General features: G+C 48.6%; 1 protein-coding gene across 1 annotated transcript in view; it reads left to right on the top strand.

Moving 5' to 3' along the window:
* Positions 1-9,868, top strand: part of ZNF407 (zinc finger protein 407) — a 361,659-nt gene extending 351,791 nt beyond the window's left edge. Inside the window, exon 9 of the mRNA XM_084887160.1 lies at positions 7,486-9,868. Coding sequence (XP_084743286.1) covers positions 7,486-8,777 — 1,292 coding nt within the window. The 3' untranslated portion in view covers positions 8,778-9,868. The remainder of the gene's footprint in view (positions 1-7,485) is intronic.
* Positions 9,869-26,803: the final 16,935 nt, after the last annotated feature.

The following is a 26,803-nucleotide window of genomic DNA, read 5'->3' on the forward strand; positions in this document are numbered from 1 at the left end:
CTCAGTGGCCTCAGTTTACCCTGCTTGTCCCAGAAGTCTCTGAGCACAAGGTTCAGGTCCTCGGCACCTGGTGGCTGCACCCAGGCGACGAGTGGCCTCGGCACCATCTCGGGGTGTTTCACTGCCCAGACTCAAGGAGCCCTATGTCTTTGGGCCTCAGACTTTGGAAGAGATCAGGCCTTCCTGGTTCCCATCCTCCTGCTGGCTGAACGGGAAGGGAGAGCTACTAGAACGTGCCCGCACAGCCGCCCCGTTTGAGTATGTGGAGAATCCGCATTGTTTCAGTGGAGGCAGCAGCTGTGTCCCTCGGCTGTGAGCAGATGTTAGAGCTCCGAAAGCTTTGCTGATAATTAAAATACTAACGGTGCGCATTTTGCCCCAGCTGCGGGTCTGTTTACTGTAAATTTGATTTTAATGGTGCCTCTGTGCTGTTACCAAGGAGCGGTTTGCTTTTTACCTTCATGCAAAAGTGTCTGCAATGAAGACAAATGTCTGTTTCCTCTAGTTTCTTCGGGAAAGATATGAAGATGCTGTAATACACAGGAAATCATAACGTGCCTACAGAAAAGAACGTGATCTTTTTACAGGGTTGACAGGAACACAAAATGAGACACGTTTGGTCCACCCCTTAGAGGAGTGCCTAGGACCTGGTTGGTTGGCCTTTTTTTTTTTTTTTTTTGCATAGTTTTTCCTTTAATGTGTGTAACCTGTACAACTTTTGAAACATAGGCCTTGTCTCCTAAGATTGTGTTATCCATATTGGGAGTTTTATAAGATTCTCAGAGGGCATTTAGGGAAAGGTTATCAGGATTCCTAATTTTTTTGGGATTCCATAACAAAAAGGAATGTCAGTGCCTGTTTGAATTAAGTCCAGCAGAGTCAGCCTTGACTGTCAGTGGACTAGGCTGCAGGGTACCAGGAATTTTTGAAGGAAGACTTCCCGAGGCCCTGGGTTCCCGAAGGCAGGAGTGTGGCAGATGTGTTACATTTCACACGCTACACAGGGAGGCAGGGTGAGGGCTGGTTCCCCAGGGCCATGCACTTCAAGGGTGGAGCTCTTAGGAGGAGGAAGGGGAAGCGTCCAAGGCAGTCCCCTCCCAGTGGCCTGGGGCTGACCTTCCCAGCCAGATGTGCCCAGAGCCCAAGGCCCAGTGATGGGTCCTGACAGCCCCTCCCTCTCCATCCCTCCAGTACCGGAGGCACGCGCTCCTAGTGGTCAGGGACAAGATCTGAGTCCCTCCCAGAGCCACCACTGCCCCTGGGAGACCACGCCTAGCTCTGGAGTGAGATGTGCATGCAGGCAGGGCTCCACCACTGTGGAGCTTCCTGCAGGAACGGGATCCTCTGCAGAAGCCAGTTTCTTAGGGTTTGTGACTCTGACGTTAAACTATTGTCTTTTATTGTTTATTACTCAGCAGTGCCCATGGAAATATCTCTTCATGGAGACTCTTCACAGTAAAGTTAAATCAATCCTAGCTCATCATGCATTTCCCACTTGAGAAAAGAATTATTTTTAGTTGTGGGTTTTGTTTTTTTGTTTTTCCCCAAATACCTTAGAATTTCTTTCAGGGGTCTTATAAGATTATCTTAAAACACCACCAACCCTAAATGCAGTACTAATGCTAACTAAGGAAAAAAGACTAAAAGTCTTGTTATCTAAACTTATGCCCAGGCTTCCTGGAAGTTTTTAGGAAAACTTGCCCGGCATGTCCTATACATTTGAAATAGTCTCTCAGAAATGATGTGGACTGTGGTTAATTTTTCACAGAAAAATAATTTTTATGATCTCTTCTTATAAAACAATGGCCTTCATGAAATTGAAGGCAGGACATACTTTTACTGTAAACCTTTGGGGGGACAGGGGGAGTGGTATAAAGCAGATATTTACCAAGATGCTTTTTTTTAATTTAGAGAGAGAAACATTGGTGTGAAAGAGAAACATTGATCAGCCAGCCACCTCCCACACACTCCCTGTTCTCTTAAAAGAAAAATGCTGGTGAAACTCTCATTTCAGTAGCACTGAGAGGTTTCTGTAACCAGAGTCTCGATCACAGACGCGGTGTGTAGAGCCTTCTGTGTGGGGTGGGCTCCCGCTCCTGTGCAGGGTTCGCACAGAAGGCGCTCATCTGTGCACACAGGAGTCTGTGGCAGCCTACCTCGGGGTGCCCTGACCTACACCAGGCAATTATGATTGTCCAAAAACTGGATACACTATAGAGCAATTCTCCTTATCAATTTGACTGGCTAAACTATTAGTAACTGCTACTGCAAGAATAATTTACTTCCAGCTTTGAATTTTGCAGGTGGTTATATTTCATTGAATTTTTATTTATCATTTTTCCTGCATTCACTTGAGAAACTTACAAGCTTTGTGACATTAATATATGGCTCTAATTTATTAACATAATCTGTTAATATTGTTTCATTGTAATAGACATTAAGTATGCTTTCTTAACACTCTTGCTAAAATTACATCTTAAAATTGAAGTTGAGAAAAATTAAATGTGACTCAAGAACCACAGTCATGTGTGCCCCCAATTTTTATACGCAGTGTATTACATTTTTAATCGTATTACATCCAGGGTGCTTTTCATTATGACAAGGAGCCAACCTAGCATTTTCAAGCTTACACCCTCCCAAAATATACAGTCTAAAACACACAATGTCTGAGACGCCACCTAGCTATGTGTACACGAGAATGCTGTTAAGGAGAAGCTTAGAAATTTAAAATAAATGCAGTCTACAGCCACAGAGCGGCTTACCTAGGATACTGCCCAGCTTCCCTAACATGCGAGGCGTTTCACCCACACAAGTCTTTTTAATGCCATCTTTATCTGCTAGGCGATGCATGAAATCTACTTTCGGTTTTAGAACTGCTGGCCACCTTTGACCCCTTTAGTGGAGACACAATGTGACCTTTCTATTGTCATCGGCTTTCATTCTCCTGAAAATTCTATGAATTTTTATTACAAGTTTTTTTTAAACCAAGCTGAGGCTTCAACAAATTACTTGACGCAGATGAGATGAAGTTGTTGAAGTGGGTGTTAGATAAGTTTTACAGCCGCGCGCCGCCGAGGAGGCCGGCCCGTGTCCTGCAATGTCACCCGCCAGTAACTGCTGAGCCTACTATTGGATAAATACATCATTTTATGGAACATTGATTGTTCTATAAACCCAATGGAGTATTATGCTCTATGATCAAACCATTTAGATTGTGTGTAGAGCACAGAAAATGCCATATTCAGGATGGTACTAAAAGTGCCATTTGTGTATTTTATGGATGTCATTACAGGGGAAACTTCTCTCCGTAGGCCCTGTTTACTGCAAAATTTTTTAGTCTGTAATGACATTTTTCATTCACAACGTATGCCTTCAAGAGAGGGGGCCCTTGTTTTATTTGTTTCATTCGAGTTTACTGCACAAATTCTGTACATTTTAATTAAATGTAAGCTTAACAAAAGCATAAGGTATTTATTCTGTGGGAAAAAATGATGACAGCGAGGAGAGAATAGCACATACACAGCCAGGAAGCAGTCAGGGACTGAGCCCTGTCTGCAGCGTCCCAGAGGCACAGCAGGCAGCAGAGGGGAGCAGGGTTCAGGGAGGCGTGTGCCACTTAACCCCTGCACCTGCAGGGCGGGGTGTGTGCTGTCAGCCCCGGAGACTGGCTCCTCAACAAGGACTGGCAGGAAGGCACCGAGCTGTAGGATGAGCTTCGGTAGAGGGGAGCCTGATCGGAAATCACTTCCCAAAGCAGGTTCTCAACCCTCCCGGGCCCGTCCCACTTCCCGGGGCTGTTAAGTGTTCAGTGCGCTTAGTACGAGAAGGGAGGCAGTACCTCCACTCTCAGGAAAGCAGCCGAGCAGCATGCTGGTATTTTATAAACAGGCTCTAGGCTGCATTTTAGCTTCATTTGCGCCTTCTCCACAAAGCCACGTACTGTCTTGTTGGAAATGGGTCCCTAAAGGACTGCTTCAGACACGCCAGCTATTAGCTGCTATTATTATCCTGAAATCACACACTGTCTTTGAAAAATGTAAAGTGTAACAGATATTATTTTGGGCATCTGAGATCCATTAAAATGGGTGCGGGTTTGGAGCTATCATGGTGACTGAGCAGATAAGGACAAACCTGGATGACATTCCTGTTTTCCAAACGCCACACCCACTAGCTGTTAGCACTGGTGAGCTTTCCAGTTCCTATTTACTAGAAAGATCTCAGAAATTGAAGCCGATGTACCCAGTGAATTCTCGGGCACCATCCAGTTAGAATTTAAAGTCACAGCAGAGATTCGCATTAGTTTAAATGACACTTGAACTTCCACGTGGCTCAACATTAATTCATTACGGTCAGAATGGACGAATCTTCAGTGGCTGGATCTTTTTCAATCTGATTGAGGCTGTTACATTTTATAGGTGCTATTTTTCAAAGCAGTACTGACAGCACACGCGAAGTTATTAAATTGCTGAATCAAAAGATGGACCTGCACTCCCGTTTATGAACTGTGCTGGGACAGCGAGGCTCGCAGGCGAGGTTAAGATGTTGGCATTGTGAGCCTCAGCATACTACCTGACAGCAGTATTTACCCATGTGGTTTACCGTAATGGTCTAGCGGGGCCTCACCCACTTCTCATTCAAATAAATTCAATAAGTAGTTCAGGATGGCACAATCACTAGTGCTATGAAGGGCCCTGCGTAATTCTGCTCTGGAAGGTCTCTGTCCAGTGCAGACTGCGGGGAGACCACTCGGACCCCGTGTGCACTGGGTGCGAGCATTCCTTCAGAGGCAACTAAGAGCAAGATACTCGTCTGTCCCAACCACAGTAGTTTCTCCTGTTGTCTAATGAAAAGGCAGTATGCTCTCTCCTGTAACTAATTGGGAAGGGGTTTATTTGAAGGCTGTTTACTTTTCTGTCCATATTTTTTTTTTTCATACTCTAAATTAGATTATTGAAACTGACCTTGAAATTAAATTAAGTTCAGGGTGTAAGGAGGACAGAATGGGCAGGAACAGCAGGACCAAGTCCAGGGTGTCATGAAAGTAAGTAGCATGTCTCATCCTGGGAAAGGAGCTGCAGGCTTCCCAGAGCCAACTGGCTGGGGATCCAGTGGACAGCACACAGACCAAGGTCAGCAGTGCCCCGCCCACCCAGCCTGGCCTCTGGCCTCCGAGGAGAAAGAGGCAGGGAGGGTCAAAGCTGAGAGGATTACAGTGAGCAGCCCTTTCCCTGTAGGACCCCAGTGCTTTAACCTGGTCTCATGATTCTTCTGAACGGAATCCGCCTGAGGCCGTGTGTTTTTTCTGACAAGCAGGAGGGTGGGGGAGGGGATCCCCACAGCAGGGAGCAACAGGCAGGTCCACGTAAGCATGGGGCTGATTCCCACAAAGCTTTCCTGATGCTCATCTAACCTCAGGCAGACTGAGGAGCTCTGGGGGAGCTGGCTGGGGACTCCTTAGTGGTCCTTGTTGTCTTCACTCTGCTAGGAAAGTAAACGAGAAGTCAGAGGCTCACTCCAGCTTCTGGAGCTATTTGTTTTTATTTTGTCCAATTACAGCGGACACTCAGTATTCTTTTGTATCTGTTTCAGGTGTGCCATATAGTGGTTAGATAATCGTATACTGTACAGTGTTTCCCCTGATATTTCTAGTTCCTACCTGCCACCACACATAGATAGTACAATATTACTGATTGTATTTCCTATGCTGTTTTTCAACTACCAATCTGTACCTCTCAATCCATCACCTTTTTCACCCAGTCTTCCACCCCACCCCCACCTTCTGGCAGTCACCATTCCAATCTTGTGTCTATGAGTCTGCTTTTGTTTTGTGTATTTTGTTCTTTATATTGAATATATGAGTGAAATCATATGGTACTTGTCTTTCTCTGACTGACTTATTTCACTTAGCATAATACTCTCCACGGTCATCCCTGGTTTTGTTCTTTTATTAATGGCCAGATAGTATTCCATTGTGTAAATGTACCACAGCTTTTTTCATCCTCTCATCTACTGATGGGCACTTGGGCTGTTTCCCGATCTTGACTATTGTAAATAATGCTGCAATGAACAGGAGTGCATATATTCTTTCAAATTGGTGTTTCCAGTTTCTTCAGATATAGTTCCAGAAGTGGAATTGCTGGATCCACTTGTTGGCCTGCAGCTCCATTTTTAATTTTTTTAGGAAGCTCCTTACTGTTTTCCACTGCATTCCCAGCAGCAGTGCATGAGAGTTTCTAGGTAGCCATTTTGCTAAACTCAGGGACATTTTGTCACCTCGGTTGAGAATTTGACCCCAGATCCAGCTGGGGAGCATGGGGGAGCAACAAGTCAAGGGAGCAACCAGTCGATGTTTCTCTCCTACATACAGTAGATGTCTCTCTCTCTCTCCTTTCCCCCCTTCCACACTCCCTCTAAAGATCAGTGGAGGTGGTTCGGGAGATGACCTGGGGTGAGGATTTAAAAAAAAACACTTTAAAAGGAGTAAAGTGGAATATTTCTACAACGTAGTTGCTACTGAAATATGGAAATAGTGAGGATCACTTATAGATCTTTCTTATGTAGGAAGGAAGGAAGGAGGTGATATTAAGGAAACCAATAGAAATTTTGAGGTTTAAAGAAGAAAATAGGAACACTCTTTGAAGAGTCAGTCTCTTTTTTAATGAAAATAAAGATTATGGTTTTCATTCATAGTTCCAGTTAGTAGACATCAGCCTGCATCGTGGGTGACACTGGGAAGGCACGTGTGCGCTCACCTGGGCCTCTGCCTGAGGCCTGGTATCCTGCCTAGCCTGGCGTTGGCCCTCTGTTCTCTCCCCATTGTCCCAGCTCTGCTTCTGGAGCTTTCTGTCCGATAGCAGAGGGCATTCCGCGTCTCCAGCCCTGAGAGCTGGGAACCCCGCTGCAGCCCCATCCTGCCGGGCCCCTGTGGCCGGACAAGCAAGGGGCTTTTCACTGAAGTTTGTGCCTGAAGCGTGGCGAATGCTCAGTAACACTTGCTGTGTTGTCCTCCCGGAGCTGTTTATTGATGGCATAGTTTTAGAAGCTGATGCAGGGCTTTTATTCTTTTGGCTGAGTACACAAAGATATACCCTGTCTAATATTTGGACATTAAAGAAGGATTTCCTCTGTGTCCAAAGATACTGCTGCTGACTGTACTGATCTTCACTCTCCTCCAGTGGCTGACAGTCACCTTAGAAATGACTCCCTCCCAGGCACTGGGACGCAGACATGGGGCTGAGCGTGGTACAGGGCAGGCAGCAGGATGTGGAAAGGGGAGCGCCTTCACCGCTGTATTCGCTATTGAGCCGGGAGTGCCTACCAGGCCCCTAGCTGGCTGCCTCTGAGCTCCTGGCCCAGGGAGGACGCTGCTCCTGAGCAGGGTTCACAGTGATGTTTCTGTGGAGGTTCGAAAGCGTCTGCGGGAGAATTGTCTTACCTTTAAGAATGCACTCATTCGCCGCCTCTAACTGGTCCTGTCTCCCACAGGCATAGTTTCCAAGTCCTACGAATGCCGCTTGAAGGGCCAAGGCGCCACGTTTGTGGAGACGGACAGCCCGTTCACTGCGGCCGCGCTGGCGGAGGAGTCCCCGGTCAAAGACAGGCCCCTGCGCAGCAGCCGGCGGGCCGCGGCGGCGCCCGAGCAGGTGCAGCAGGTCATCATCATCCAGGGCTACGACGGGGAGTTCGCCCTGGATGCCTCGGTGGAGGAGACGGCCGCGGCCACGCTGCAGACGTTGGCCCTGGCCGGCCAGGTGGCCCGCGTGGTGCACATCACGGAAGACGGGCAGGTCATCGCCGCGAGCCCCGGCGGAGCGCACGTGGGCAGCGGGGCGCAGGGGCCAGCACTGCAGGAGCAGATGGCAGGGGAAGCCACCCAGGTGGTGGTGGTGGGGGGCTCCGTGGAAGGTCACGTGGCCGAGCCCCTCAGCCCGGGTGGCGCAGTGATACAGCAGGTGACCAAGCAGGAGATCCTAGACCTCAGCGAGGGCGCCATCCCCCAGCCTGACCCGGCCTCGGCCCTGGACGCCCTGCTGTGTGCGGTCAGTGAGCTGGGAGGGGCAGAAGGCAGGGCTGAGCCTGAGGACAAGGGCAGGGCCGGCCACAGAGATGTGCTGGTCCAGCTGCCCGGGCAGGAGGAGCCCCCCTCTGAGGCCACCGAGGTCCACGTGTTCCCGGACGTGGCGGGGAGCCCCGCCGCCCTGGAGCCCATGGAGGTCCTGACCCAGGTGGTGCCGCCCTCTGCTGTGGTCGCCTCGCAGGAGCGCGCCCAGGTGACCTTCAAGAAGATGGTCCAGGGCGTCCTCCAGTTCGCGGTGTGTGACTCGGCCGCGGCCGGGCAGCTGCTGAAAGAGGGCGTCACCCAGGTCATCGTGAACGAGGAGGGTGCGGTGCACATGCTGGCGCGGGAGGGCTCGCAGATCGTCATGCAGGAGGCGGGGGCCCTGGGACAGCACGCAGAGCAGGACGGGGAGATCTCACAGATCATTGTCACCGAGGAGCTGGTCCAGGCCATGGTCCGCGAGTCCGGTGGCAACTTTCCTGAGGGCGCGACCCATTATATTGTGACCGAACTGCCCCCCGGGGTGCAGGATGAGACGGCCATGTACTCCCACACCGTGATAGAGACAGCCGACTCGCAGGAAATCCTGCAAGCAGGGGCCATGGTCCCCAGTGGGACGGAACAGTTGACCAGCATGGTCATTTACACCCAAGAGGGCTCCCCGGCAGCCACAGTCATTCAGAGCCAAAGAGAGAGTCACGAACTCCAAGAAGCCTGAGGCACAGTTCATGCGTGGAAAGAGCAGCACATGTGGACACAGTGGTCCCTGCTCAACAATGACAGTGTAGCTCAAAGGAGCACCGAGCACACTCTGGTCCAGGGTTCACACTGCTGCTTAAAAGCCCGCGGTCCCAGGAAGCCCCAGTGGAGGGATGAGAGCCTGCAGCCAGGGGCCAGCAGCAGAGCTGCAAATGGAGGCAGGGCCCTGCCCCCCAGATCTGCTCACTGTTTGGTTCTGTTGATAAAAGGTTTTTCCCTCTGTCCTATCCATTGTACCGAGGAGAATCTGAGTTTTCTTTTCTGTATCACCACCCCACTCCCCCACACACGAATGTTTTCCCACTTCCGTTCTCAAAGGACGGTGCCCCACGGGTGGACATGAAAGCACAGTGTGTTTGTGGCTTGAGACCTGTCTGCTCGGCAACCCAGCATGTAGCCGTTTACACATTTTATTCTATATTCGGTTAAAACTGCAGCTGCAAGTATGACTGTCTTGACGTAACCCACCCCTGTTCATTTTGTTGAAATGTGTCCCCAGACCAAAGGAAGCCTGTCATTCATCTCCTGCGTGAGTTTGCTCTCTTCAGACGTGGCAGGTGTATTCAGAGCTCTGGTTGTCTTCTGCTTAAAAGAACCTCCTAAAGCCTGCGGTTAAGGAAAGCCTTGGAGTTCATGTTTCATTAAAACGCACCCTGGTTAAGTCAACCCAATGCTTCTGATTTTGACTTCATTTCATATAATAAATCTCTATATGAAACACACACTCTGGAAAATACTGTTCATACCAATATATTGTTTTTTCTAACACGTTCATATCTGTGTCCCGGTTGCGGGATTTATGTGTAATTTATGTCAGTGAAAGACTGACGTTACACCAACAGGAAGCCCCCCTGCAGCCCCCCCTGACCGCACTGTCTGTGCAGCTCTGGTCCACTGCAGCTGTGGTCACTACTCCCAGTCGTTTGTTTCTGGATACAGTTGCTCTTCTCCCTTTTCCAAAATTGTAAAATAATTCCCTCCCCCCATGCACAGGTTGTTTTGTTCTGTTTCTTTTTTTTCTTTGAAATAAAAGTATAGCATTAAAGAGAATGATGATGTTGTATCTCCAGCAGTCAACCAATGGCAAAAGTGAAAAGTAACCAGAGCTCAACCTCTGTCTGACATGAGCTTCCCCCTCTCCCTCTCACCCCCCCCCCCCGCCCCCGGTCTTCCCACTGGCAGGTGTACTTGCTCCTTACTGGCACCTCTGTGTGGCCTGGTGGGCATGGGACCACAGGCAGGTTCTGGTGACATTAATGTCTTCTCTCATGGCTAATATCGAAAAACTGTGAAAAACAGACATGGGAAAGGAAGAGAGGATGGTCCCTTTTTAGTTTAACTAGAAGTACCATTTAGAACGCCTTTTTGAATGGATTTGGGCGGGGGGAGGGTATGAGCTTCCCAGAGAAGCCGAGCCCTCTGCCCTGAGAGCCCAACCTTGTCTCCATGGCTTGGAGTCCTGTGGGTCCTAAAACCACCTCCCTTTACACAGCCACCCCTCCCCCCAAAAATAAACAAATGGTAAGATTTCAAGTTCAAATTGGGATTCATAATTAGCCGAGTATGACTCGCTGTGTTTCTTAAAAATGGCAGGGCGAGTCAGTTCTTAGCAAACAGTGACAGGATCAACTCCATTTGTTATCAGGGTAAAGGTGACCTTTACAAACTGGTGCCCCTCTCCAGGCTTCTCATACATGTTAATAGCGAGAGGGAGAGGGAGAGACAGAGAAAAGAAAAGAGAAAGGAGGGGGCATGTTTTTTTCCACTGGAAATATTTCTTCGTGCTCATCCCTGTTGGCGGTAGCTGTGGTCGGCGCGATGCTAATTCCTCCCTGTGCTCAGGCCTGTACTGCTAACCTTTCTGCCGCAGTCCAGGCTGTTGACACTGACACGCTGCAGTTTACTGTGTGTGATTTATTTAGGATAAATATGTCTCAGGTGGCATTTAATCCTTCATCAAACCAGTGTAGCCTGCAGTGTCAAACCAGCAATCACGTTGTACACACAATGAAAAGAGCAGGCCTTTGCATAAAAATAAAACTGTGCAGAAGGTGTTTTGAGGCTCAGAAGGATTGTGACGGATTCAGTGGGCATTGTTTCCTATAATCACCGCTGGAGCTGGGTTAACAGTACCTCCCTCCTCTCAACATGACCATAGGCACAGAAGGGACTCCAAGGAGCCTACACACAGCATGTGCCTCGGAATAATGAGGTGTGGCCTCTATGATCAGGGCACGGTCACCCAGCACGCTTTATTCACAAAGGAAACATGGCCAGCTTACTGCTTTTATTGAAGTTTTTGTAGGAGAATATAATAGAACTTTAAAGAAGTAAAAAATAAAAATAAAAAAAAATATTGCCTTGGAGTCTATAATCCAGACAGGCCACCTTGGTGTTAAGCTACACCCAATTAAGTGACTGTACCTCAGGGGCATTTGGCTTGCAAGGAAGACCAACTGCCCTGCCCAAGTCAACAGAGGCATGGTTTGGATTTCAGCTCCTACGGTGGAAGTCAGACACTGTTCCCTGTGTATGCTGCAGAGTTATGGAATGGCAGCTGCCATGAGAAGGAAGTTTTGGCCACATATGGTCATTTTAATAAGATACTGTGATTTGGGCATCCTGGTGGCTACAGGCCTCAGTTGGATCTGAGGGAGGAGATGCCGAAGATCTCCCACCATACCACAAGCACACAGGCAGACAGACCCAAATCACCTGATAAGTGCAAAGAACATCCTTTATGTGGCTTGCTTTGCTTCAAAAACTATAAGTGTTAAGAATGTGTCAGTAGCACTGAAAGCTCCACTGTTGTGTATCAGCTGAGTCCTGAAATATGGATCCAGGGTCCGAGAAGACAGATGGCTAAGGATCCCTGGTGGATCCAGACTCAGTTACATCATAGATGTCAGTGGAGAGCCATCGTGGCCCAGGCCTGGCCTTACTCACCTGGTGAGTCACAATAAAATACCATCAAGGCCCAAGCCTGGCCAGGACCATGCCAAGATCCACAGCTCCAACCCACCACTCCCTCCAGAAACAAGAGCCCCTCTGCCCAGTAGCAGTGTCTAGGAATTTCTATGATTACTGGGAAACATTCACATTTTCCAAGTCTGGCAAACTTTGTTTTCCTGAACATAAAGATAAACTAATGGCAAAAGCGAAAAAAAAAATGGAAGAACCAGCTTAGAATCCTAACCCAGAATTGATTGTGGGAAGAGAATTAAGGAACAAGAAAGACCATTTATTTAGTAAGCTAAGAAAAAAAGAACTAAGTTTTCACTTATTTTACTGTTTAATATTAGCCCATAATTTAAGAGAGCATGGGGCTCACTTAAGCAACCTCCTCCTGTTCCGTCTTGGTGAAGAATACAATTCGTTTTGTTCTCCTCAGGGGTGATATCATTTTACATGAAGGAAAAAGTTAGCTCAGATGGCAGTTATAGGTTTCGGAAGCACCTTCTAATCAGGGATTGGTGATTCATTCTTAGCTTCAGCAGGCGATCCATCTGACATGTAAGGGGAAAAATTAGCAGCTGTCACTGCATGACGAGTTAATTTCCTGATAGGCCTGACACTGAAAAGCCATTTGGAGATGTGGCACCGGCTGATGAGAAAACCTGGCACTGCTTTATAATTGGAGATGAAGAAAGGGCAGAGAAGCAGTCTGGGGAGGGTCCACTGTCCACAAGTAGGTTGGAGGAGTGGTGCTGATGGAACAGAAAGAAAAAACAGGCCGTCAGTGCCAGAGATTCCAATCAGCAAGGTGCCAACTTCCATTCCAAAGCCCTGAGAAACTCAGGCATTAATGCCACAGGTAGTGCAGAAGATGGCAGTGGGGTTGGGGCTGAAACAGGTCCTGACCTCTGCAGCCAGGCAGGTACCTATCCAAACTTCCTAATTCAAGAGATAACTATAAGCTCTTTCTTCTGGAGGACTCTAACCAGAAAGGCTAAGGTTGTGGACACAGCAAAGAGTGGGGGAGAGGTAAGGGAGTTATACCATGTATACAATGTTGTTGGAAGAAATTCTATGTACTGACTTCTATAGTCCCTCCCCAACTAGGCACCTGTGCAACGGAAACCAAATATGTGACCCCTAGAATACTGGAGGGGTCTTTTCTGGAGAGACTGAACCACCTAGAGAGATCTCCACAGATGCATATTTGAGGATTTGCCAGTGAAAAAGCCAGCTGCAGATCTGTCTGTACTGTGGCTGACCACCAAGCAGCCCTACACAGAGCCTCCTACCAGCTTAGTGCCTTACTCAAATATGGGCATAAGGCCCAAACCAACATGAATAAAAAAGATTTAAAATTGAATGAGGGAGGAGAGATTCAGCAGAAACACATTTACAGAAAATTTCAAAAACTGCACTTAGATAATATATGCTTCCATGAAATAACAAATGTTTGTATTTTTAAAAAGGAACAGTAAGAGAACAAGAAAGAACTCCAGGAGATTAAAGTAGATCCTATTTTTAAAAATCTTTAAAAATAAAATTTGGGAAGATAAAGTCCAGAAAAGTCCTCATGAAGTAAGACCAAAAGACAAAGAAATGGGATATAGGAGATTAAAAAAATAGTATCGAAGACCCACAACTGACTAAGAGAAGACTTAGGAAGAGAAAATGGAAAAAACAGAAATAAGGAAATTGACAAAGAATTAAGTCAATATTTACCAGACTGAGGGATATGATTTTCCAGCTTGAAAAGACCTATTAAGTATCCAGCAAAATGAATGGGGAGGATCTATGAAATTCCAGAAACCCAGAATAGACAGAGAAAAATAAAAGAGGTCACATGCAAAATCAAAATGGCATCACACTTCTAAAAAACATTCCTGGATAATAAAGAAAAAAAAGAAAGAAAAGAAAAGAAAAAAAGAAAGAAAGAAAGAAAGAAAGAAAGAAAGAAAGAAAGAAAGAAAGAAAGAAAGAAAGAAAGAAAAGAAAGGAAGGAAGGAAGGAAGGAAGGAAGGAAGGAAGGAAGGAAGGAAGGAAGGAAGGAAGGAAGGAAGAAAGAAAAAGAAAGAAAGAAAGAAAGAAAGAAAGAAAGAAAGAAAGAAAGAAAGAAAGAAAGAAAGAAAGAAAGAAAACGAAAGAACGAAAGAAAGAAAGAAAGAAAGAAAGAAAGAAAGAAAGAAAGAAAGAAAGAAAGAAAGAAAGAAAGAAAAGGAGTATCTACAAACTCCTATGGGGACATTTTGTTATCAAAGAAGAATTCTATATCCAGCTAAACTGTCCATCAAGTATAATGGCAGAATAAAGACATTGTCAGATACCCAGTCTCTCCATAGATTTGCCTCTTACCATATTCTTCTAAGGGTTATGCTTATTGAAGAAGATAAAGGGAGGCTTTATGAAAAGGAAAAGAGAACTGGTAGATGACTTAGTGATTCGTTTGCATGGAAAATTCATCACGAAGATTTGAATAGTTTGGAAAAAATGAGTAACCACTTTTTAAAAAATGTAAGCCAATACAAACAGTGAGATAACAGTAATGACAGAAAAAGTAAACAGGTACATAAGACAGGAGTCAAATCAGCTGTGGACAACATTTACAGGATCATAATATGCACTCTGGAAATTAGTTGCACAATGAATATACTATAATTAAGCTGGGAGGATAAGGGAACGGGTGCTAAGAGGAGAGGGAGTACTGCATCCTCGTGGGTCCCAATGGACATTAATAGACAATGTCTCAGGTTTGACACATCAATCTGAGTGTCAGTAAATTACAAGAGCCATTTCCTGACTAGTTGGCAAACTAGCATGGGCTACCATCTCCCTCCCTAGAGAAATGACAGAGGGAGTGAGGAAGCTGTAGCAACCCGCTGTCACGGCTGTTTGGAGCTGGGTGTTTGGATGGAGAGAGGGCTGAGCCTACAGCGAAGGGCAGCCACAGCCTCTGTGCGAGGAAAGCTTAGAGAAGAGCAAAGCTTCTGGCACTCTTTGCAGACTCCTGACGTGGGTGAAGAAGGGGACAGCCTTGGGGGAATTGGCAGCTTAAATCCAAGTTTTCCACCCAGGGTATTCCCCTTAGTATCTGAATAGCTATGGTCTGACATTTTTAAAAGTAGTTAAATTTGGTTAATGATGATATAAGAAGTGAACAGTTCTGTGTTTACAAATAACTAAATAATAAGAACATTTCTCCTTCCAGGAAGCCAAGCACGTGAATGGATTCCCATTTGGCTTGTGTCCTGGGCTGGGAGTTGGCTCTTGGCCATGCCTGTCTGCCCCTCTGCCCGGAAGAATGAGCCCAGAGATGCCTGGCACTGGCCATGGAGCAAGATGTCCAAATAAAGAGAGTGTTCTGGTCCACAGTCCGTGGAAGGAGAGCATTTGATTTCCCCAGTTTCTGATGTACGTGTTAGAAACACCCCCTCTTCTTGCCCCTGTTACTGGAAAGTAATTGAGTCAGTTGCTTCAAATGGACTGATGGTAATTCCTACCAATTATCTGTATAATAATCATCTTGGCCATGTTTAGTTATCTGAGCGAGAGACTAAATTGCATACTATTGCATACCAAATAACTTTTATAATATATATTTAAATAGTCAGAAGTGGCCAGAAGCCACCCCTACCTCTTCATGTCTCAGATGGTTCCCCTGACACCCTCTGCCGTCTTGAGTCTATTTGCACATCCTCACTGGAAGGCATAAGAGGGAGAAGGGGGGCTCTATAAATATGCTCTAACCAAGAAAGGAGGAACCACCAGGACAGGAGAACATGGTAGGATAGAACCTTTGTGCACCCCATGATCTTGGGCTCTGCACTCATGGAGAATGGTCCCAGGCGGGCGCCTGTCTTGAGTTTTCTTCGTGGTTTTGGTTACTGAAACTGTCATTGTTGCTTTGTTTTTGGCAGTTGGGGGTGGAAGGGTCCTCCGGCCTAAGCAGTACCAGCGTTGACCTTGGACTGACTTCCCGAGTGGGCCATCACTGAAGGTGTTCTACAGCCGCAGGTCGCCTCAGTGACCCTTGGGGCACCCAGTTCCCTGATCTGGATTTTGCATCTGCTCCACCAGAACATATGTTGTATCAGGGGAGTGGTCTTACCGGTGATTATCTCCTCCGAATAACTTTCACAATATATATATTTAAATAGTCAGAAGTGGCTATCACAAAGGTTTTTGGCGTGGGAGGCCCTGGCAGTCAAACATCCCAGCAATGGTAGGAAGGAAGCAGTCCTGGTGGCCCAGCCCGGGGAGGGTGGGGTGCCTTTTCCCTGGCATCATGTTTCACAGGAAGGACCTCCCCTGGAATCGTGACCTGGTCTACCTGCTCGCTCACTCTGCCCCAGTGTTCATGGAGCCAGGCCAGTGAGTCTGGGAGAACCAGCAATTGGCTTTCTTTTCCTACCTCTTCTCTCCTGAGTCACTGCTCTCTCTGCGGAGCCAGACTTCCCAAACTTGGGCAGGTGGCCCGAGGCCTAAACTGAGCTGGAGGGACAGGCAAGTTAGCAGTCTTACTTGGCCTTGGGTCTAAAGCCATGTCCTCCAATCAGCTTATTAGCAGTGTAGTCTTTGGCATCTTATTTCTCCAGTAGTTCTGAACATGAAATAAAAATAAAAGGCATTATTTTTTGGCTCTTTAGCTACCCGAAGTATGGACTCTGTGGGTCCTTCCCCAGAGTACAGCAATACATGACACTAAAAGTTAGACCTCAGGTTTCCACCTCAAAACCTGGGTCCCCAGGGTAAGAAGAGTGAAGAGAGAACATGAATGTCTGCACCATCGAGACATGCTATCTGAACAGTGGAACTAGCCGGGTCCCCTGAAACTTGGGTCAGGGTCTAGAAAGGGTCTGAGGGATGCTCAGTTCTCAGACTGTCTGGGTCCCCATGTGGCTGCTCTGTTCCCTCCCCCCCCACCTACCCCTCCAACCACAAGTCCCTAGGAGCTTTTTCAGTGCCTCAGACAGGGATACAGCCCTCTGAGTGTCTGTGTGAATCATGCTCAGCAGCCTTGGGCAGTGTTTCTCAAAGTATGTCTCCTAAATCAGGGATTTTGAAATTGTTTTGACTGTGATCCACAGAGAAGCATTTCTTATGGCGACCGTATGAGGCATATACACATGTAAATGTTGATGTATTGGAAGAAGTTTCACAAAGTGGTTCTTAACCTCACTCCCGGGACACACCCTGAGGCTGCCCATTCTGTTCCATCTTATTTGGGTGCAACTGCTTGTCACAGTCCCCTCGATCAAATTCAAGACACACCAATGAGTCCCAGCCTGCTCTTGGAAGTCACTGCCTTGGGACCATTGGCATCTGAAGTCCTTGGAACCTTATTAAACTAGTGCCCCGATGCACAAAATTCGTACATGGGGTGTTTCTCAGTTGGACCTGCACTCTCTCCAATCTGGGTCCCCACAGGGATCGGTCCTAAACCGGCAGTCGAACATCCCTCTCACAATCCTGGACTGCTCATTTGCCTGCCTGCCTGATTGCCCCTAACCACTCTGCCTGCTGGCCTGCTCGCCCCTACCTTCCCTCCCCACTGGCCTGCTCACCCCCAACTGTTGGCCTAATCACCCACAACTGACCCCTCCTGCCAGCCTGATCACCCACAACTGCCCTCTCCTCTTGGCCCCTAACTGCCTCTACCTTGGCCCCACCACCATGGCTTTTTCCAGAAGAACATCCAGAAGGTCTCTTGGAAGGTCTCCCAATCTAATTAGCATATTACCCTTTTATTAGTATAGATGGTTTCTGGGATTCACCCCAGGAGGGCCCAGGAGTCTGTCTACATTTTAATGCATATCTCAGTTGTGGGGGGGAGGGGGGTGTCTGTTTGAAAATGGATGCTTTGGAGAGCGCTAAAGTCTTTCAATAAGAAGCCCTTCATGAGCCTCAGTGACTTTTGTTCATTGATAATTGTCTTTTAATGTCTGTAAACAGTCACCCATGAAATGCTGTCTGGCTTGATAGAGCAAAGCTCTCACAAGAGTGCTAGTCAGGGAATAAGTGCTCACTTGAGCCACTATCATCATCGTCACCACGTCCCTCTTAAATGCAACTGTTGACCACACACCTGCTCTTTCCAGAAGTTTCCCCACCCCAGTAGATAGTGCCTGGATCTCTCAGTGCTTCAGCAAGTGCCAGGAGCCACCCTGGGCCTCCTGCCCCTCACGGTACTGAATGGGGCTCCAAATCCCACAATCTCCCAGGGTCCACAGCCACCACCTCGTTCCGGCCACCGTCTCGGCCTCTCTTGCTGCTTCTGTTTCTTCCCATCAATCCAGGATGACCTTTGACAACAAACACCCTCTCACAGTGGCTGTGGGCCAGGATTCCGGGGCAGCTTCACTGGTGGTGCTGGCTTAGGGTCCCAGGAGCTCCCCGTTGAGGTGTTGCAGGGGCGGCTGGACCCAGGCTGGAGGATCCTCTTCCCTCTGGCGCACTCCCCCGGGCCTCCGCCGGGCCTGCCTTAGGCCGCTGGGTGACCTCAGCCCGGGTCAGTGTCTTCCCCAGTCAGCGTGCCCAGGGAGAGGCGAGGCAGCAGTGTCTTTATACCTGCCCTCTGAGTCACACACTGTCACTGCTGCTTGTTGGGAGCGACTTCCCACCGCCACTCAAGGGGAGGGGACTCTATCCACCTTTTGGAGGAAACGTCAAAGAAAGATGTTCTCCAGCACCCTACCGCCCTGCCCGAAGACCCGAGTGAAGCCCACCTTTTGGTTCCCGAGCACGTCTACCCCCTGGTACACAAGGCCTAGGAGCTTGTGGCTCTGCAGGCCCCTCGGCAGGGCCGTTTCTTGTCACTGGGTCTCAGCCCCACGCCCTGTCCCTCTTGCTGCCAGGCCCTTCCCGGTGTGACTTAAAGTGGTCCCTCACCTCTGAGTGTCAGGAAGTCCCTTGCCTGGTGCTGCTCAGTGGGTGTCCACCATGACTGAGCTGCGGAGAGCAGGCTGCTCCGCCATCACCAGGCCTCCACGCCGGAGTGAACGGCTGTCCAGCCGTGGCCATGAGGCACTGTGCCCATCTGCAGGAGAGGGACCTGGAAAACACATCTGGAAACTCCGGCCCCTGCTTTGGGAAATCTGGGGAATGAATGAGAAAGCTGCTACCCATCCAGGTCAGAAGCGATGCTGAGAGCACCTCCTGCCCTCTCCTCCTGACTCAGCGCCACACCCCCCTCAGGTGGTCTTTACCTGTGACAGGGAATGTCATTGGCATGACTCCCACACAACAAACCTGCGTGTGTTGTCATGTAGTCATTTGAGTGCTAAGTTCTATTTTGATACCTCGTCTCTACATTTACCAAAGAGTTCTAGGAAAATGGCTCACACCCCACGAAGTAAGACATTGGATCCCAGGGAAGTAAAAGTACCACGGAACAATGAATTTGGAGAAAATCAAGGTGCTTGTTTTTAAAATGAACTGAGGGAAGCTGACAATACATTCTTTTCTGAAGAGCCATTTTAAAAAAATTGTTTTTTCTGAAAAGATTCACCCTTCCTTGAGGATTTTATCCAAAACAGACCAATGGAACCGCACAGAGCATTTCACTTACAAACACCCTGTGCCCCTCCTAGAGGCCGCGGCCGCCTGCATCCTGGTGCTCGGGCCCGGCCTTCAAGCCGCGCACAGGCTCAGCCCTCTGCTCTCTCTCCTCGGAGCAACCCTCGGCTTTCTCCTCCGTGAGAGTCTCTTTAATTTTGAGAACTTCGCTACTAATCGCGTTCCCTGTGCTAATGATCCTAACCTTCCACAAAATGACTTCTCTCCTGTCAGCCTTCATTTTACATCTCGCTCTTTCCTCGCTCACCCTTTTTCTCTCGGATTTCCCATTTTTCAAGCCTCTTCAGACTGCTGGGTCTCCGCTCCTCCTTCCTGTCTCCGATTGCCTATTACCTATTGCAAAGGTCATTTTAAGTGTAATTCAGCTTAAATTACTTTATTTTCTAATCGACATTTTTTTCTCTCTCTCCTCTTTGTCCCTCCCTGGCCCCTCCCGTCCACTCCGTGCTCACCCCCTCTAAATCTCGGTTTTCAAGGACTTCTCTATTCTTAATAGCTCTCTGTGGAGTTGGATGGAAGTGATTCCTTAGATCTGCTGTTTTAAAGGATAGATTTATGTCTTCATAGCCTGGCCATGCAAGGTTGGGGAGGCATATTTCTAGGATAAGTGAAAACAACAACAGAAATCCCGCCATGAATCTGGAAGACCCCAAATATAAAATCCACTATCTTCTCAGAGGGTTAGGAATTTGTAGAGATGCCAAATTCTAAGCCCCAGCAACTTTCAGAACTAAATGAGGCTCATCAAATGGCTTCATCCCTTGGGGGGTCGGGGGGCAGGAATGTGCATGTGTGTGTGCATGTATACATATGTATGCATATGTGTATGCACATGCATTTATGCGTGTTCATATGGGAGTGTGTGCACATATGTGCATCTGTTCATGTGGAAGTCATGTGTGTGCAAAACCACATGTGTGCATGTGTGTATGTGTGCATTTGTGTGTGTTTATGTGTAAGTATGAATAGAAGTTTGTGAGAGTGTGTATACATGTGTATAGTGTACGTGTGTGAATTTGTGTATGCTCATATGTGAGTATTCATGGCAATTTATGTGTGTGTGCCTGAATGTGCTGGTGCTGTGTGGATGTGTATGTAAGTGCAATGTAGGTGCATGTCTATCGGGAAAGCAGAAATCCATCCAGTGGGCTCCCTGGCTTTGGGGGATCTGCCTCCCAGCCCCTATGACATTATCCCTCCATCTGGCTCTTTCCAGAAGGTTCTGTTTGCAGCTTCTTCCTGGAGTGGAGTGACTGCTGTCCCAGCCTGGGGAAGACAGGCCCCTGGCCGTCCGCAGTGCGGGACGGGGTGCCCTAGGCCTTTTGAGCAGAGGCCTGTCTTCACTACCTTCAACTCCCCTCAGGTTTGCAAGAGGAAGCTGGGGTCTGGCCCAGGGAGCACTTCCTGTGCCCATGTTCCTCACACCCAAGTGCGGAGACCACGGCGGCCTCGGGCAGGGGCTCCGGCCTGGCTACTCAGGCCTCTGTGCTGGCTGTTCCAGAACATTCCTTCAGCGGGCCAGTCCAGCCTCGTCAGCCCAGACCCTCTTCCTGTGAAGCCACACCTGGTTGACTTCCCTTCTGTCCATTTGAAGGGGGAACTTAGTGGTTAAATTTAAACGGAAACATAAAATGCTCCTTGTGGGTGGGCTCTGCCTCCGTCCCCCAGCCTCCCTCCCTCCCTGCCTTTTCAGGCCTCAAACTGACCGTTTTTTATTGACAAATCGTCATGTTTTGGTGTTGCCTTTCCGTAAAGCAGGTAACATAATGAAATCGATGTGACAAAGGGCCCCTCCAGGCCTGCCCGGGAGTCTGCCTGCGTGACCTTAAGCGGGATAATCAGCTGGAGGAGGCTGTCTCGCCTCGGCGCCGCCCGCTCGGGGCAGCCGTGGCCGCCCGCGTTCCACGGCAGGACAGCGTGTTCGAGCCCCGTCTAATTAATCCCATATTTTCACGCAGCATCATTACGGAGCCACCCGCGTTCCCGGGCTGCAGGAGGAGGCGCGGGGGCACCGTCCTCTCCTGGCGCCTCGCAATTTATTATGCTCCGCAGCCGCCACCAGCAGCTCCCGCGCAGGCCTATCTGTCATCGCCGCGTTATCAGGAGACGCACCCCCAGCCCAGCAGCTACAGGCTGCAGCAAATTGCTATTTTTATGGGAGACGATAAAGGAAATGCTACCTTCTGTTCCAAATCTTAACTGCCTGATGCATGGACTCTGCAGTGGGGTGGTGGTGGTCCCACCCCAGGGGCAGGCCAGCTCGCTGGCTCCTGGGGACCCGAGAGGAGCCACCGCTGCGTCCACCCCAGCTCACGCTCTTGGCACACGTAACTTTTAAGGAGATCTTTGCAAATTGCCAGGCCTCATCCCTTCCACCTTTTCCACCTCCTGTCCCGCAGGTTAGGGTACGCGTTGCAGCAGACTCCCACATCATTTCTCAGAGGAACTACTGGCCCTGCTCCCCTAGACTATGGGAGATGAGAGGGTCAGCCATCTGCTCACATGGCCAAGTGCAGCATGGTGGCATGTGGACTGCAGGCCCAACACCCGTGTTTCCAGACACCGCCCTCCCACAAGCCACGGGGCCCAGGCTGGCACAGCCTCCATGTGCTGGGATCACAGGAGCCCCAGGCCCGGGAGGCTCTGGAGTAAGGAGGGCCCCGCGGGCTGAGGGACTCCTCAGGGCCCTCACCCTGCCAGGGCCCGCACCTCCGACCTATGTTCAAGGTGGAGCGGTGGGTGAGGCTCTCCCCGCGGACACCTGGCTGGACGTGGGAGAATCCTGCAGGTCTGGAACGGAGACCTGGCTTGCAGGCTTCATCAGCCCCTGGGGCAGCAGAGGGAAGCGACTGAGGCCCACGACTAAGCAGGCCAAGTGTGAACAAGCCTGAGCTTGTTAGGCCCCAAGTCTGGCTGACCTCTGTCACCACATCACCCACTGCACCTTCCAGGCTGGACTGGGTGGGGGACACTGCTCCTGCCAGCACCACAGTATCTTGATCCCTTATAACTTTATACTAAGTTTTGAAATAGAGAAGTGAGTCTTCAGCTTTGTTCTTCCCTGACTGGAGCCCCCAGTACAATAGTGAGCACAAGTGGTGTCCTTGCTGCAATCATTAGGGGTAAAACTTTCATCTCTCTCTAACTGTGATGTGTACTCTGGATTTTTTCTAGATGTCCTATTTCAAACTAAAGAGGTTCTCATTTATCAATAAATTCCTAGTTCATTGAGTGTTATGGGGTTTTTTAATTATGAAAATGTGTTTGATTTTGTCAGGTTGTTTCTTCTGCACCTGCTGAGATGACCATATGATTTTATTCTTTATTCTAATGACAGGGCACTTCATTAATTTTTGGATATAAAATCAATCTCGCATACTGGGATAAATCCTACTTGGTCTTGGTGCATAAATTTCTTATGTGTTGATGGATTGAGCTTGCTGGTGTATATTTGGGGATTTTTGCATCTGTATTCATAAGGGATTTGGGTGTATAGATTTCTTTTATTATGATGTTTTTGTGTGGTTTGGTATCAGGGTGATATTGACTTCATAGAATGAGTTGGTAAATGTTCTCTCCAATTCTTTTTTTTGGGAGGTGGGGTGGGGAGGGGAGATATTTTGAGAACTATTCATGTGTGTGTGTGTGTGTGTGTGTGTGTGTGTGTTTTAATTTGTTAGAAATCACTATTGAACCCAATATGGGCCTGGGATTTCTTGGCGGGAAGTTTAAAAATTATGAATTCTATCTCTTTACTTCTTATATTTAGATCTTCTATTTAATTCTAGATTCGGTTTCATTAGTTTATGTCTTTCTAGGATAGAATCTAAGCCCCTTTTACATTTTAATTTGGAATCAGCTTGTGAGTTTCCATAGAGAAAGAAAACAGCTGGGAGTTTGGTTGGGATTGCATTTAAATTATAAATCAATTTGAGGAGAATTAATATTATTAATATACAGAGGCTTCCAATCCATGAACATGGTATGTCCCTTTATATATGTCCATCTCATCTTTAACATTGTTTTCTCTCGAAAATAGTTTACACCATTTAGTGAAAAGGACTTGCATATGTTTTATTAGATTATTTCTATATATTTGATGTCCTAACCACTGTTGTATATAGTGTCATCTTAAAATGTAATTTTGTGTTTGTTGCAGGTAGATAGAAATACAACTATTTTTTAACATTCACCCAGTAACCAGGATCTCCCCTCCTCCGGTTTTTAAAATCGTTACTTTTAGTCCGTTTCTTAACCTCAGGTGGAAATGGAAGGCTTCCTCTGCTCTTTACTTCATGGCGCGTTACTGTCATTAGTTCCCAAGAGGCCCTCCCTCTGCGGTTTGTTTGATCCTCCCTTCTATCTCATCCCCTCCCCATCCCCTCCTGGACCACCAGTTCATGTGTCTCATGTCTGTTTTTTTGTTGTTGTTTGTTTTGTTCTCTTTCTGGTTTCTCTTCATATCCTTTTGTACTTTGGAGTTTCCTACTCAGCAAAGTTATAGTTCACGTTCCTTGTCCTGTTGGTGTTTGCCTCAGCCTTGTTGATTGTTAGGATTCCTGCATTTTTCTATCTGCCTCTGTCTCATAATGTGAGACCAGAACTGGAAACATGGGTCTTCCTGGCTCCTGCCCACCTGTTAGCTATAAGAGATGAAACGGAGACAGCCCACCCACATTGTCGTACACGATCAGGGAAAAACCCTGAGTTAAAATTCACGTTCTACTGCATGCAGATAGAGCCTGAAGGCGCTGTTTCTTCTTAGCCAGGAACTGGCTGATCCTGTAGCTATGGCAGGGTTTCCAGGACGGGATCACAGACGTGGTGCTGGTGAGAGTGTCAGAACGTCTCTGTGAGCACCCTATGTGCCAGGGGCACCAACACGAGGTCGGTAACTAGCATTGTGATGTTGAGATGCACCAATTTGCCAGCCGTTCTGAAGAACCCAACAGTGCTCCTTCCCCTAGTAAGCCTTCTGCAGTGAGCAACCCCGACCCCATGGCGGCGCTGCAGTTGGGTGCTGTGGAGGCCAACACGTGTAGCTATGTCCAAAATTCATCCATAACCCCGACCTGCACGTGGACTCACAGCATGAAAGTAAGCGTGACTTGTGGTTTGCTGATTCACGGTCATTCTCCACATTTGCCTATTGAGTTTACTTTGATCTTCCCGTTTCTCATCCCAAATGTCTGCTTCAAATACCTTCGAGTTTTCTTAGTGAGAGGTGAAGACTTAAGACATAATACTTCCAGTCCTCAACTTCTCTCTCTCTCTCTCTCTCTCTCTCTCTCTCTCTCTCTCTCTCTCTCTCTCACACACACACACACACACACACACACACACACACACACACACACGTGCTGTGTGGCTCCTATGCTTGGGCCAGGCAGCCTGAGCCTGTAGGGCAGCAGTCACCGTGTGAATGTCTGGGTAGGAATGGAGAGCGGAGGCGAGGGAGACACTGACTGACACCGGAGAAGGTGGGCAGGGAGCCGCAGGCAGGGGCGTCCTGGGCACTGGAGACACACGCTCTGTAATTTCCCGTTTCCCCCCGAGCTTGGCCAAACATTTTCCATTTGTCGAGCGCCCGACCGAGGAAATCCAAATCAGATATCAAATTTTCGTATTAAGTTCTAGCAAGCCACATTTATTTTTATGTCTCATGTACCTGACATCAAATAAACAGTTATTTTAAAATTGGGTGCATCATAGCATGATGACATCGCCAACCTTTAAAAAAAATGAATGATTTATTTAAAAGGTTGGACGTGTCACCCGAGCATCTAAATCACCAGGTGCAAAACCAGACGTCCCCGCAGCCGGCAGCCAGCAGAGAGCAGACAGCGGTGGAAATGGTGCCGATTAAACAAGGATATTTTTCCCCTAAGAGATTGGACAACAGGGTGTAAATGTGACATTACACGGCTGAAATGAAAATGACCGGATGCTGTACTTTGCACGGTCTGAAAGCAAGCTTGGTTGAGACGGACTTCGGTCACCTTTCTTTCGTTTTTGGCAGTGACACGTTCTCCACCTGTCCATGGGTTTTCTGGGTGTGCCCAGTTCTGTGTTTTGCTCTCGGAAACAGTCGGAAGCCCATAGCACATCCGGCAAATGGGTGTGTGTCTCATTTCCTTTTCTGAAGCCGCCTACAGTGTCTAGCTGTGGTGGGACTGGGTAGCTGAGCAGGACCCGGATGTCACCTGATGAGCCGGTGTCTGCCTTTCCATCCCGGCCCAGCCATGGGAACTTTCGGAAGAATGCTGGCATGCAGGGTCGTGTCCTCCTCTGCCCATTTCTAGCCCTGTGGCCCTGAGCCACTCGGGCCCCTCGCCAGCTGCCTCTTGTCCTGGATCTAACGGGAGGTCAGAATCCAGATACTCTTAAAGGTCCTGCCTGTTTCTAATGTGCAGCTACAGAGCCTCTGACGTCTCCGATTATGGGGTCCTGCCCACCTGTGTGTGTTCTGTGGACACTGGGCCAGGGCCGGGCCGGGTGGAACTGAGCAAGAAGTCCCAGGACAAAGGGATGTGCCTCAGGGACAGCTGGCTTGGGGTGGCCAGGATGCCTGGTCTGTGGGTCTGTGTGTGGGGGTGTGGGGGTGCCCTCCAGGAAAAGATGGGCAGGAAGCCTGGGATGAAGGCTGGCGAGGAGGGCTGGGCTGGGCCGGGCCGTGGGGCCTTTGTCAGACAGGAGACAGTGAGAACTGCAGTGTAGAGGGAAAGGGACACAGAGGGGACCCCGAGGAAAACCTACAGGGGGTAGGGGCAGGTAAAGTGGGGAAGCAGAGAGGAGGAGACTTTGAAGCCTGCAGCCCCTGGACTCCCAGGCCCCTGATGCCCACGGAGCCCCTGACACTCACCAGGCCCAGAATGCCGGCCTGTGGAGAGAAGATGTAGAGGGAGGCCTGGCCCTTTGGGGGCGGCTCCAGAGGATTCTTTCATTCGATAGAAATGATTCTGGCACAGTTCCTGGGAGCCCCCGGCATGTCTCCAGAGGTTCAGGCAGAACGTCCACAGACTGAAGCACCTTCCACCCACGGCCGAGGGGACCCTGACCTGGGGAGGAGCCGGCTGGGACGGTGCCTGGCCGCAGACTGTCTCTGTGCCCTCTCTCCACGCCTCGGTGTCTCGTGTGGCCTGCCTCCACTGCCCCGTTCCCAATGCAGGGTCCCCTTGCTAGTAGTTGAGGTCTCGCCTACCTCACGAAAACACTGGGAGACTGACATAGGAGAACGCACCGGGAAGTGTTTTGAAAATAAAAATAACATTTCCATGCAGGATATGATCGTATTTCTAGGCTAGGGTGTCACCGCTATGAAGTACAGCCCTATAGTTATGACATAACGAGGGAATTATTGTTGTCGTTCGCAGGAAAAATCTGTGTCAGCGGCGGGTTATGTAAGCAGTTTATGAATATTCTCTCATTGGAAGCAGCTTGCTCTTAGGGCTGAGACAG

The sequence above is a fragment of the Pipistrellus hanaki genome (assembly GCF_964339955.1).
Source record: "Pipistrellus hanaki genome assembly, chromosome: 6".
NCBI lineage: Eukaryota > Metazoa > Chordata > Mammalia > Chiroptera > Vespertilionidae > Pipistrellus > Pipistrellus hanaki.